A 13236-nucleotide genomic window follows, 5' to 3' on the forward strand; every position below is an offset into this window, starting at 1 on the left:
AACTTGTCTCATCAGAGAATACAGCCACATGCCCACAAAACCACTGCTGAATAATACAAGACAATGTAAATGATGATAAAACCATATATTAAATTGGATGAAACACACTTTAGGTGGTATAATAAGGGTTAGGAGGAGCCTAGATGAATGTGAGCTGGAGGAGGTGGGACTGAAGCTTAGTCCTGAAGAATGGGTTAGCTGTGGAGAGGAGTCAGCTGAGCATCTTATTCAGGGGATCACCATGGGCAAGGTATGACTGAGGGGACCAGTGTGCCTAGACTAGAAGAAGGTATCTGTTGTGGGACAAGTGGGAGATAAAATTGGATACTGCTATTAGGCGCTATTCATGAGCAAAGTACTTTAAATTTTGTAAATTCTTAGGCCTTTTGTGATTTTTAATGCAACAGTGCCAAAGGGAACTAGTTGGCAAATTTAATTGCTGAATCGCAAGGGTAGCTAGGTAGCAGAGTGCATAGAGGACTGGGGTTGGAATCAGGAAGACTCATCTTCATGAGTTCAAATCTGGCTTCAGACACTTACTAGGTGTGTGAACCTGGGCACATTAATCAACCCTTTTTGCCTCAGTTCCTCTTCAATAAAATTAGCTGGAGAAGGAAATGGGAAACCACTCCAGTACCCTTGACAAGAAAACCCCAAATGGGGTAACAGAGTCAGACACAACAGAAATGAATCACTGTAACTCATTCTCAAATCCCAGATTTTTTTCTTTAGAACCTGAAATAAATTTTCTGTTCCTCTGACATAGGATGAATATTGTATTAGTCTAGATATACGCTGTATTTCCTCACTCCCCCAATATATGCTGCCCCCTCCAATGTGATCTTTTTGAAAGGAAAAAAAGAATATAGCTATGTATGGATTGATGTAGTTCCTTAACATCCATGCATCTTCTTCCAGCTTCACCTCACCCTCTTCATCTTGGATTTTGCAATCAACTCAATTGAGGGGATGAATACAGACCTCACCTCCTGGCTGGGGCCTAGCTTGGATTGAGAACAAGGTTATCAGGGCACTCTAATATAATGTAATCTTTCTTCTGCATCTTGACTAATGAAAAGTTCCATAACTTTCCTTTTCTAGAGACCGAGAAGCCGTCAAGTTCTCGACAAGCTTGAATGCCAGAGTGAATCTAATAAAATGAGATTTAAAAGGGATGGGTATAAAGTCTTATGCTTGAGTTAAAAAAACCCTTCATATATGCAAAATGGAGGAGTAGCTACTCTGCTATAACACTTCATGACTGTAAACTCCGTGTGAATGTATGACATGGCATCTAGAAAAGCATTAATGAGAACCTAGGCTACATCAGCAGAGTCATAGTGTCCATGTTTAAGGAAGTAGTGATCTCACTGTCCTTTGTCTTGATCAGTGAGAGCTATCTAAAATGAAATGGGCTGTTTGAAGAAATAGTGGGTTCCCTATGGCTAGTAGTCATTGAAGAAAGGCTGGATGATCTCTTCTTGGGTATGTTTATAGAATTTATAGCTGGGTTGGACTGGATGGTGTCTGAGATGCCTTCCAACTTTGAGATTTTGGGATCTCTACTCAAGCTCTAGGACATCAATGAGCTTTTTTGGGGGGAGGGTGTGATGAGCAGGTTGACACATTTCATCATATTTTTTTCTTTGTCCTCCTGGTGCAGCCTCTTACTTCGCTATAATGCTATGCCACAAGCCATACTGATGATGGGCTACTGAGCTTAATAGCTAGGCTCGTCCTTCACAGTTGATACGTAGTCTGTCCTTGACACTGTATTTGAAGCTTATGGAGTTTGTGTGAGACCTACCAGAACTTGTGCTCTGCTGGCATATGTTGTTGTAGTAGTAGTAGTAGTAGTAGTAGTAGTAGTAGTAGTAGTAGTAGTAGTAGTAGTAGTAGTAGTGGTAGTGGTAGTAGAAGGAACAGTAACAACAGCTAGCATTTACATAGCGCCTTAAAGTTTACAGAGGTCTTTGCATGAACACTATGAGGTAGGTGCTATTTTTAATCTCCTATTTGACAGACAAAAGAAATGAGAAGTGAGAGGTTTTATTTTTTAACTTGTCCTTGACCATAGTCACACATCTAGTAAGTGTCCTGGGAAAGATTTGAGCTCAAGTCTTCCTGATTTCAAGTTCAGCATTCTATCCATTGTTAGATCTAGTTGCCCAGGCTCACTTTCTCACCAGGATAAGGCATCAACGCAGGACTTTGGTGGAAGATATGAGATGTATAGTCCCATGCATCTAGATAGCAAATAGGTAGAGGGCTAGGTTTGGAGTTAGGAAGAACGAAGTTCAAATCCTGCCTCAAATGCTTCATAGCTGTATGAGCCCAGGCTGGTCATGAAACTTCTCTTAGCTTCATTTTCCTTAATTGTAAAATGGAGATAATGCTAGAACCTGTGCCATAGGGTTATTTGCGAGGAACAAACTGAGATAACATGTAAAGCTCTTCGCAAACCGTAACACACTACGTAAAAACTACCTGTTCTGTTTACAAGTACATATTGGCTCACCTGCTCCTTGATGCTTTGAATAATTCACTCGTTTCCCTCCTTTACAAATATCCTGCAAATCTCTCGTTGAGGCATGGAGGTGATCCTAGGCTGGTAAAGGCTGCACCAGTGGAGTAAAAACTCTGGCAGATTATATGAAGTTGGTAAGACTTGGCTACTGATTATTTCTCCGAGGACCAGCCTAGTTAAATATGGAGAAAGTAATCACCAGCAGAGTGACTGCTTTATGATGAATTCTGTGGCAGCAGTAACCCACAGCTTGAGAAATGAACATTAAGTAACTTAAGAGATGACATTATTTACAAATGACTCAGTCACAAGGGTACTGATATTGCCATCCCTCATGGATTTCCTCCTTGAAACATTATTTGATGGGAAGCACACATGGAAAAGTACTGCCACCTTATGGTGAAAACTGGTTGAGTATAAACTTATGAGCCAGATCTATTTATGTCGAGGAACAGTTTGAAGCACCAAAAGCTCTAGACACAAATCTATAAAATGGATAGAATAGTTTAAAAAAAATGTGGGAAGAAGGGGATTTTAAAAAAAATGGCATTTTTGTGATTTGAAAATGTACCAGATGCTTAAAATTCAAATCAAAGTCATTTGTGCGAAGCCAAACATCTCTAGAGCCTTCAATCAGATCAGACTTGTAATGCTAGCAGTCCCAAATGTTTGATTGCTTATTTAAGGCCTGCTAACAGGAAAACAAAACAAAGCAAAATAAAACAAACAACCCCCCCCCCCCAAAAAAAAAAACCCTGTAGAAATGCTGAAAAGGTTTGATTGAAGCTTGTTTCAAGTACTAATGTTGTTAACTCCGTATGTCTTTTAGGCACTTTAACAAACTCAGGCCCTCCCAAGAAACGCCACAAAGGGTGGTCCCCAGAGTCTCCATCAGTTATAGACCCCTGCTATACACAAACAAGTACACACAGGATGAAAAATGGTAAGTGATAACAGGGTGATTTTACAACAGTGGCTTTGGTCTGGATGAGGGGAGGGAAGGAAGAGGAGGACTCTTATGTACTATTTTACTAGATTACCAGTGAATGTTGGGGGCTGGTGCATTCCCCAAATGGAATTCTCATCAGAACTCATATTGTTCATAAGCTTGCTCATGGAAAACAAACCACTTAATATTAAAAATAATTTATATAAAATTGTTTACTTTATAAATTGCTGAATAATAATTCATGAATTACAATTGCTATAGAATAATAGTTACATTATAATTTATGTATTATGGATTTATGAATTTGAATTGTTAAATAATTTATGAATGATTTAGAAATTGTTAAATAATTTATGTCAAAGTGTTTGAGCTCCCTGCAAGAAAAAAGGACTACAGAATCATGTTTTATATAATTACATATTGATTCATTAATTATTATATTAATCTCTCTCTCTCTCTCTCTCTCTCTCTCTCTCTCTATATATATATATATATATATATATATATATATATATATATGAAAATGAGACACTAGGACAGTGGAAGCTGTGGTGTGGTAGAATTGGCCTTGAGGTTAGAAAGATCTGGGTTCAAATTTTCCTCTGTCATGTATTTACTTTGTAACCTTGGCAGTCCACTTATCAGTGCCCCAGCAACTCTCTAAGACCAAGTTACATTGTAATTATAAGTTACACAAGTTTCCATTTTGCATTTATGAAGGGAATTTACACACTGGGAGTTTTTTACATTCATGAAATTGGGTCAGTGGATCTAGCACTAGCCCTGGAGTCAGGAAGACCTGAGTTCAAATGTGACCATAGACACTTATTAGCAAGTAACTAACCCTGATTGCTTCCCCCCTACCCAAAAATACATGCATAAAATTGCAGGTTTTGACCCCCTTCTCCCCAAATGATGATAATTAAGACAGAACAGCAGTGTGAGAGTCAAGAGATGAAGGTTTGAGTTCTGACTGTAACACTGTGCAGCCTGGGGAAAATCACTCCAGCTATCTCAGCCTCAGTTTTAAAAATCTTTGTTTATGATCCTGTGATCTAGAAGATGAGGATGAAAATGATTGCTCTTTTAACCTCACAGGATCTTGTGGAGGAAAACCCTTTTTAAACACTGAAATGTTTTTTTAAAAATGTGATTCTTATGAGCCCTCATGCTAAGAGAATAAACAAAGCTGGCTTTAAAAAATTAGTGCTAGATTATGCTATCTATGTCTGACTCACTATATGAATAAGAGGCCTATTTTAGATGGCAGAAAGGGTCAAGTTGTTGATATGTGGGTTGTTGTTCTTTATCTCTTGCAAATGCCCTTTTGAGTGTGTTTGACCCTTTCATTTTGGTGACTGCATTCTTAGACAGTGCAGGAGCATCCTGTCTGCCCCAGCCGGGTTTGGTGGGACCAGCTACAATCTCGTCTCCTGTGGTAGCAGCTGGAGAACCCGTTTCTGTTCCTGATAACTTACTGAAAATATGCAAGGCCAAGCCTGTTATATTTAAAGGTAAATACACCAGCAGACTCACTTGGGAGCTGCTTTGAAGAGACATGAATGTGTTCTTACAGCTGTTACAGAACAATACAGTGTCAGAGTGGAAAGGAACTTTAGCACATAGGTGACTACAAGCTAAGTATTAATAGACAGTAGTGATAAGCAGTATGATATGATTCTGAAAAAAACCAATAGCATCTCAGGATACATTAATAGCATTAGTAAGTATAAAGTCCAAAACAGGGGAGGTGATAGGCCCACCGTACTCTATACTGGTTAAAACACATGTGAAGCATTGGATGTTAAGATGTTAGGATGTTGGGAATCAAATTATCTCTAGTCGTCCCTTCCAGTGTCAGCAGGCAAGGTAGATGATTACCTAGGGAAGAGGGGAGAATTTGGGGGAGTAGGGAAACATCTTTGCTAATAAATTCTAAACATAGTGCCTGGAACATATTATGTATTTAATAAATGCTTGTTAATCAATTGGGGATCTAAGGCAATCTAATCAATTAAGGATCTAAGGCAAATCTTAGCATCACTTATTCCTATCCGGAAAGGATAGTGATTCCCAGGTGTTCCTTTCTTGCCAATAGGCATGTGGTTCCTTTAGTGCTAAATTCTTTTTAGCCAGAATTGGCTTGGGTGTTATCAGTTATCCCTCCACTAAGCACTCTTTAGAGGAGCTTGCCCACTTTGAGGGTCCATGATGGAGGGAGAAAACTTGTGTGAGCATGGTGTTACTGATTTTGCTTTGTTAGCAGGGTAATTCCTTCCCAGGAAACAACTCTCTTTTTTCCCAAACCCAGAAAGAATTAATGGAAACTGCTTAATTTCATACCCTATGGAGTCTTCTGATCCTGCTTAGCAGTATTCTAAGATCCCTCTAAGGTTATACTCTTTCTAAGAAGAAGGTAGAAAATAATTGAAATGCAAAAATTATACTATTCTTGTCCTAAAGTAGCATTTCTTTTCTCTGATAATCTATCAGAATTTCTTCCTTAGAAGTAAAAGGCTAAGGTTCAGAATTAGTTTAGCTCAGGATGAAAAACCAGGATGGAATTCATCAGAGTAGAAGGATGAAATGGAATTCAGGAACAAGAGTGGCAACCTGGATCATGAAGAGTCAACCTAGGTGTTGGTAATCTCTGGACTTTCAGCTTCTTTATTCGGTAGTCCCTCTATTCCATCCCCAGATCTCAAGACATGATCCGGGAGAGAGTCCTCTTTGTCTGGATCAGGTGTGCACAATTAGTCAAGGGTGAAGAACCTGAATCTCAGGGCAGGTAATACATTTCTTTCTGATCTGATGAAGGATGAGTAAGAGCCAAGGAGACACTGTTCGATTAATTCCTTTTCTGGGAAAGCTAGGCAATCAGTTTAGAGTAGAGAAGTCTATACTCTTCAGGTGATCTTTGGGCTTGTAAACTGAGTAAAGGCTCCTGTTTTATTAACTCATCAAAGATTGTTGTGGCTAAGTGCCTATTATATGCAAGTTGCTTTTCTGGGTGCTGTGCAAGATACAAACAAGAGTGGGGTAGGCTTTATGTAAACTTGCATCAGCCCCTATGTTAAATGCAGTAGATGCTGAATAAATGTTGAGTGAGTGGAGAAACATTGCCTGCCCTTAGGGGATTTTTAATCTAGCTTTCAGCAATAAGACTCATTCACGTATCTTAAAAGTTAGATACTAAATACACTAGATATTATAGGATAGTATATGGTTATGTTACAAACGACCGATCCAGACAATTGCTATGTGACCTCGAGCAGGTTGCTTTACCTCTCTGAGTCTGTTTCCTATAAAATGGGGGCAGATTGGGGTTAGATAATATTATTTGTGGGGTCAAGGTCTCATAGAAGGCATTTATTAACAGCCTACTGTGTGCTAAGCACTAGGGATACAAAGAAGGACAAAAGTCCCTGCGCTCAAGAAGCTCACAGTCTAATGGGAGGAGACAACATGCAAATGATTATGTCCAAGAAAAAATATATATAGGATAAATTGGACATAATTACAGTAGAGAAAACACTAGTCAATAAACAGTGCCTACTAATGTGCCAGGCATTGTTCCAAGTGCTGCCACGAAAAGGCTTCTTGTAGATGATGGGATTTTAGGTCCCTTCTACCTTGGATATCCCATGACCCCAAGTCCTGTAGAGGTCTGGAGAACAGAGAATTAGTTCCCTATGGACTGTTGTGACTTCATGAAGAAAGTGGGATTTGATATGGACTTCCTATAACTGCTCTCTAGACTCTCAACTCCTGGAAGTCAGGGATGGTTTGTACAGGGTGTATGTGAAACAAGATTTTGTACAAATTATAGTAAATGATCTTGCTTCTTTTCTAGGTCATGGGAACTTCCCTTACCTCTGTGGCAACCTTAGCGATGTCGTAGTAAGCTCCCTTTTGTATACCTGCTACCAGAATTCTCAGTCCATATCTCGAGCTTATGAACAATATGGTGCCTCAACAATACAACCCATATCAGAGGAAATGCAGCTTTTGCTGACAGTCTATTATCTCGTTCAGCTTGGTGGGTATCATTTTTGGGGGGCTTGTGGGATTGTGGAATATGATAAATATCATGTAATGTAATTAGGCTGATGTAAATTAATAATGGCAATTTGAGAAATATATATACATATATATTTTTAAAAATATTTTTAAAGTGTTTGTAAAAGCTTTTAGGACATTATGAAGTCATGACACCTATCATCTTTTTGTTATAGAATGTGGAAAAAATGTTTATAGTGATGAATGAAATCAAATGATACAGAGTTGAGTAAAACTGAGTTTACTTTGCAGTTATTTCAAGTATTTAAATATTCCTTTTTTTCTTCCTTTAAAGATGATATTATTTGAATTTATTTTCAGTTTGATTAAGGATTCTTCTGTATGTTTGTACTATGTATTGAAAGCACATTATTAACAGAGTTGTAGTACATGGCTTTCTCCTAGGCTTTCTGCCCATGTAGTTCCAAGGCCTTGCCCTCTACATTTGGTCAAGTTGTCTAAGACACACAGCTAGTGCTAAGACTGAAAAAAGACTAGTCTGAAAGCGATGGGGGAGAAATGGGGGCATCTCTGGTGGCCTAGAAGATAGATGATATCTAAGCAGGTTATGCTCTGTGGGAAGAAATTTTGAAATCGTTGGGTTGCAAATCTAATCAACTTTTCTATGGGTGGTTTGAGCGGACTCATTTAACTTGTATACCTAATTTCAATTATCTATTCAATTATCTATTTCACACTGGACAAGCGTGTCAGAGAGGCATCATCTTTACTCACATAGCCTGTCTTCCTGGGCTGTTTGGGTGGATCCCAGCTAGCACCTGAGTGCTTACATGGTGATTTTTTTTTTTTACTTATTTCTATGTGGCACAGATATTTGCTAAGCCCAGTATTTCGATTTCTTCTGTAGCTGCAACCTGCTTTAAGTCAACCTGATATAGTAATAACAGCTAGCCTTTGTATGGCACTCTAAGGTTTTGCATTTTATCCTCACAACAACCCTGGGAGTTTGGTGCTGTTATTATTCCTATTTTTACAGATAAGGAAACTGAGTCAGATAGAAGGTAAGGGACTTGCCCAGATTCACAAAGCTAGTGGGTATGTGAGGAAGGATTTGAACTTGGAGAAGGAGGTGGTAAACCACTTAAGTATTTTTTTTCCAAGAAAACCCCAAATTGGGATCATGAAGAGTTGGATTACTACTGAAAAATGACTGAACTTCCTGACTCCAGGTACAGGACTCTATCCACTGTGCCACCCAGCCGATCTTTCTCTAAGAAAACCTTTATTCATAAAACAGTGTGGCAACATGAAAAGAGCACTGGATTTGGATTCAGAAGGCCTGGGTTTGACAACTGGCTCTGCTGCTGACTACCAGGGTGGTTTGCCCCCTAATCTCTCTGGGACTCAGGTTCCTTGTCTGTAAAATGAGGAGGTTGGGCTAGATGACTTCTTAGATCATTTTCTGCTCCAAGTTTATTATCCTTTGATGCTAAAACAAATAAGTCAAAGACTTAATATTTGCTTTATAAAAGGAGTTTTTGGTTCTCAGAAGGATCGTCCACAAGGTGCCTGGAAATATTTGTGCATTTTGTAAACTTTACATATACAAACTCCAAAGGTGAATTGTTGTGTTTATAAATCTACCTGTTCTATAAAAAATCATTTTGTGGATATTTTCCCCCCAAAACAAAAACTCATTGTTTAAAACAATTTTGGTAGTTTTAGTCTCAAGTGGATTTTGGTTTGTTTGGTAGTTTTGGTCTTTATTTTGGTACTTTTTGTCTTCAATGGATCAATCATGTCAGGAAAGCAGATATTCTATTTTTTTTCCTTCAAAATAAACAAACTTTAAATTGAAAGTCAAACTTTAAAAAATCAAACTTTGTCTTTGTTAGCTTCAGACCAAGTTCCTCTGATTGAAGATCTGGAGCAGATATTTATGCGTTCCTGGAGAGAGTCCCATTTGACCGAGATCCGCCAGTATCAACAAGCTACGCAACAGCCCTTCCCTCAAGTTCCTAGTCACATTGCCCCTGTAACATCAGCCCAGCTCCCCTGGCTGGCTGGCTTGGCAGCCAGTTCTTGCAATGACAGTGTTCATATCATTGAATGTAGTTACTCCCTGGCTGAGGGACTTTCAGAGATGTTCAAGTTACTCATTGAAGGGAAACTTGTGAAAACTAACTATGTTGTTATCATATGTGCGTGTAGGAATACACCAATTGACTCTTGCATTGCAGTTACAGGTGAGTCTCATTTTTTCCCTTCCTTTTTTTTTCTCTGCAGACTGTTCTCTAGAATGCTTTCCCTTCTCCTTTTTGCCTGCTGAAGTCTATTTTAAAGCCCAACATAAACACCACATCCACCAGGAAGGCTTTTCTAGTCATTCAGTATTGAGCGTTTTTGTTTGATTACCTTAATAGAATGTAGACATCATAAAGTCAGGGATGGCTATAAACGTTTTAGAACACCTAGATTTAGAGCAGCCCCTGACTTTATGATGTTTATATTCTGTTGCAGCAGGTCTGCACAACATATGACCCATGGGCCAAAGGATTTTGGGAGGCCCGAGAAAAATGTAGGGTTGCCACTGCGCACTCTCCTGCTTGTCACATGTCCTGCGGCAGCTAACTATTGCCAGTCTGTCTCTAGTCTAACCTATCTGTGGTGCTAAGAAGCCTATTTTAATTTTGGCCCCTACCTACTGCCTAGTTGTGCGGGTAATAAGGTAATAAGAATACACATACACCTATTTGTTTCTAGTCATAGCCCTCTCTAGGGCAGCAGTGGGGAAGGAAGAAAAAAAAAGGGGAAAAAAGGAATTTGCATGATAACTTCATCATATATTTAAAAGGAATAGCAAGTTATACATAATAGATTTATAGTTTCCTGTGTAATTATCTTTTTAAATTATACTATGTTGTGGAATTCCTTGTTTTATCCCATAAATTAAAATAAATTAAAAAAATAAAGTCAGGGACTATATATTATCCACATTCTGTATTTCCCTAGAACATCATGTTATTAATTTATGTAGAGCTTAATGTTGCTGCTTCTATTTATCAATGTAAATAATGCTCTGTTTTTGCCTATATTTACTCTCTTTTATATTCTGCCTCTGGCATATGCACAGGAGTTGATCAGGTCAGAGTTGTAGGAAGGTAGAATTCTCTAAACACCTTTTTAAGGGTAAAACACATGTAAGATGAAGAGAGATATCATTAGTAAGATGCTTCTAAAATATTTTGAGTTGAAAGGTTCACAAGGGTAAAAATAAGTCATAGGCTTTAGAGATGCAAGGGAAATTGGAGCTCCCTTTTATTGAGGATAAAGTGATATGATAGAACTGATATAATTAAGTGAAGTGTCTTCTCTCTTGTCTGCCCGTTGAATCTCTACCTAAACTTTAACGACCAACTCCAATTCTAGCTGGTCTCCATTAGTTGGTAACGAGGAGTTAAGTGACTTGCCCAAATAAAGAACAGAACCGGGATGTCCTTAAACTCCAAATCTGGGACTTTTCCCATTAAGTCATGCTGTCTGCCACTTACCATGCTACCAGTTCATAGGATGGGCAATAGTTTAGCACTTTAAAAATACTTTATAGTTTTGCATAGTATGAAAATGAGCATTATTATCATTCAACTTTGATATGGAAGACTCAAAGAAACAGATCACTACAATAGAAGATTGACTCCATGGGACATCATATATGCGCATATGTGTGTGCCTAAGTATATATACACATAGATGCAGATATACATGCATATGCACGCATGTGATTAGTGCTTGACAAACACTGAGAACATAAAAATTGGGGAAAGGATTGAGTAATACTTAACAAATATACTTGATAAGATTGTCTATTGGCAAAAAAGAAATTTGGATTCACATCTTTTACCATGTACCCTGTGAATTGTAGCTGGATGAGAGAATTTAATTTAATTAGAATTAATTCAAGTAAAATTGAGGCTTGACTGGAGCTAAGAATCCCAAGAAGTGGAAGTGAGAGCAGCTTCCAGGCATGGTGAAGAACCTCTGCAAAGGTGTGAAAGTGGGAGATGAAAAGTCTCATGTGGAAACAGCAAGTTGGATGATTTGTACTCTAGAGTACACGAGGATAAAGTAATTTGGAATCAATCTAGAAAAACTGGGTGGAGCAATATGGTGAAAGACTTGAAATGGTAAATACTGGGCTTTTACTGGGGTGTCCTAAAGTCTTAGTGAAGTTTTAAGCCATTAAAGTTTAAAGCTTAAAACTGAACTAAGACTTTTTGGGACACTCAGAATTGTTCTAGAGGCAATAGGGAGCCACTGAAGTTTTTGGAATAGGGAAGGACATGGTCAGACCTGTGTTGTAGGAATATCGATTTGGCAGCACTGTGGATAAAGGAGAGAATGGAGGAAGGGAAACCACGTAGGAGGCTATTCTAGGAGATGGGAGATGATGATGGCCTCCAGTAGGGCTCTGTGTGTGACTGGAGAGGAGAGGATGGATGGGAGGGATGTTCCAGAGGTAGATTCATCAAGACTAGGTGACTGATTAAATATACTGGGTGAGGGAAAGTGAGGAGTTGAGGCTTACTCTGAGCTTGTGAACATACAAGGAAGTTAGGAAGAGGATTCTCCATATCAAGAGCCCCCTTGAGCTCACAAGTCTGGATCTCATTTTCCCCATAAAAAATTAGAATCAATTCACAACTCCCCCAAGGGAAGAGGAAGGGGAGGGAGGGAGCGAGGAATAGAATTTGGAACTCAAAACTTTTTTTTAAATTTTATTTAGTTTTTAATTCTCTCCCAGTTACATGTAAGCAACAATTTTTAACATTTGTTTTTTAAAACTTTGAGTTCCAAATTCTCTACCTTCCTCTCTCCCCACCCTGCCCCATTGAGAAAGCATGCAATTCCATATAGGTTATATATGTGTAATCATGCAGAACATATCCATAATAGTGAAAAAGATTCAAGAAAAATAAAGAAAGTGAAAAAAAGTTGCTTCAATCTGTATTCAAACACCATCAGTTCTTTCTCTGGGGATGGATAGTATTTTTCATCCTAAGTCCTTCAGAGTTGTCTTGGATTGCTGAGAATAGCTAAGTCATTCACAGCTGATCATCCTATAATATTGCTGTTACTTTGTACCTATTACATTTCACTTTACGTCAACCCACGTAAGTCTTTCTGGATTTTTCTGAGAGCATCCTGCTCATCATTTCCTATAGTATAATAGTATTACATCACAATTACATACCTCAACTTATTCAGCCTCCCTAAATGATGTGCATCCCATCCATTTCTAATTTCTTATCCCCAGAAAAGAGCTGCTATAAATAATTTTGTACATTTAGGTCCTTTTCCTTTCTTTTTTTTATTTCTTTTGGGATACAGACCTAGTAGTGATACTGCTATGTCAAAGGGTATGCATGGTTTTATAGTCCTTTGGGCATAGTTCTAAATTGTTCTATAAAATGGTTTAATCGGAACTCAAAATGTTTAAAAATGTTAAAAATTGTTTTAACATGTAATTGGGGGAAAATAAAACAAAATATTAGAAGGATCGATAAACATCCTTTTTGTGGGATTTTGTATGTGTATTGGGGGTGGGTTAGGTGTTTTCTAGTAATTGCTTTAAAACCCTGGATTTCCAAGCAAGACAGAAGAGAAATTATTGGTTCCTTTTGAAAAATTCTTTACTAGATTTTACTGGGCCAATGTGGTTTAAACATTTTGAGGATGGAGG

The 13236-nt window shown here is 38.3% G+C and overlaps 1 protein-coding gene across 1 annotated transcript in view; it reads left to right on the forward strand.

Moving 5' to 3' along the window:
• The window catches only part of GREB1 (growth regulating estrogen receptor binding 1), a 134232-nt gene that overhangs the window by 41052 nt on the left and 79944 nt on the right, over positions 1-13236 (forward strand). The window contains exons 7-10 of the mRNA XM_036751873.1: positions 3357-3470; positions 4847-4990; positions 7330-7515; positions 9392-9742. Coding sequence (XP_036607768.1) covers positions 3357-3470; positions 4847-4990; positions 7330-7515; positions 9392-9742 — 795 coding nt within the window. The remainder of the gene's footprint in view (positions 1-3356; positions 3471-4846; positions 4991-7329; positions 7516-9391; positions 9743-13236) is intronic.

Source organism: Trichosurus vulpecula, chromosome 3, assembly GCF_011100635.1.
Source record: "Trichosurus vulpecula isolate mTriVul1 chromosome 3, mTriVul1.pri, whole genome shotgun sequence".
NCBI lineage: Eukaryota > Metazoa > Chordata > Mammalia > Diprotodontia > Phalangeridae > Trichosurus > Trichosurus vulpecula.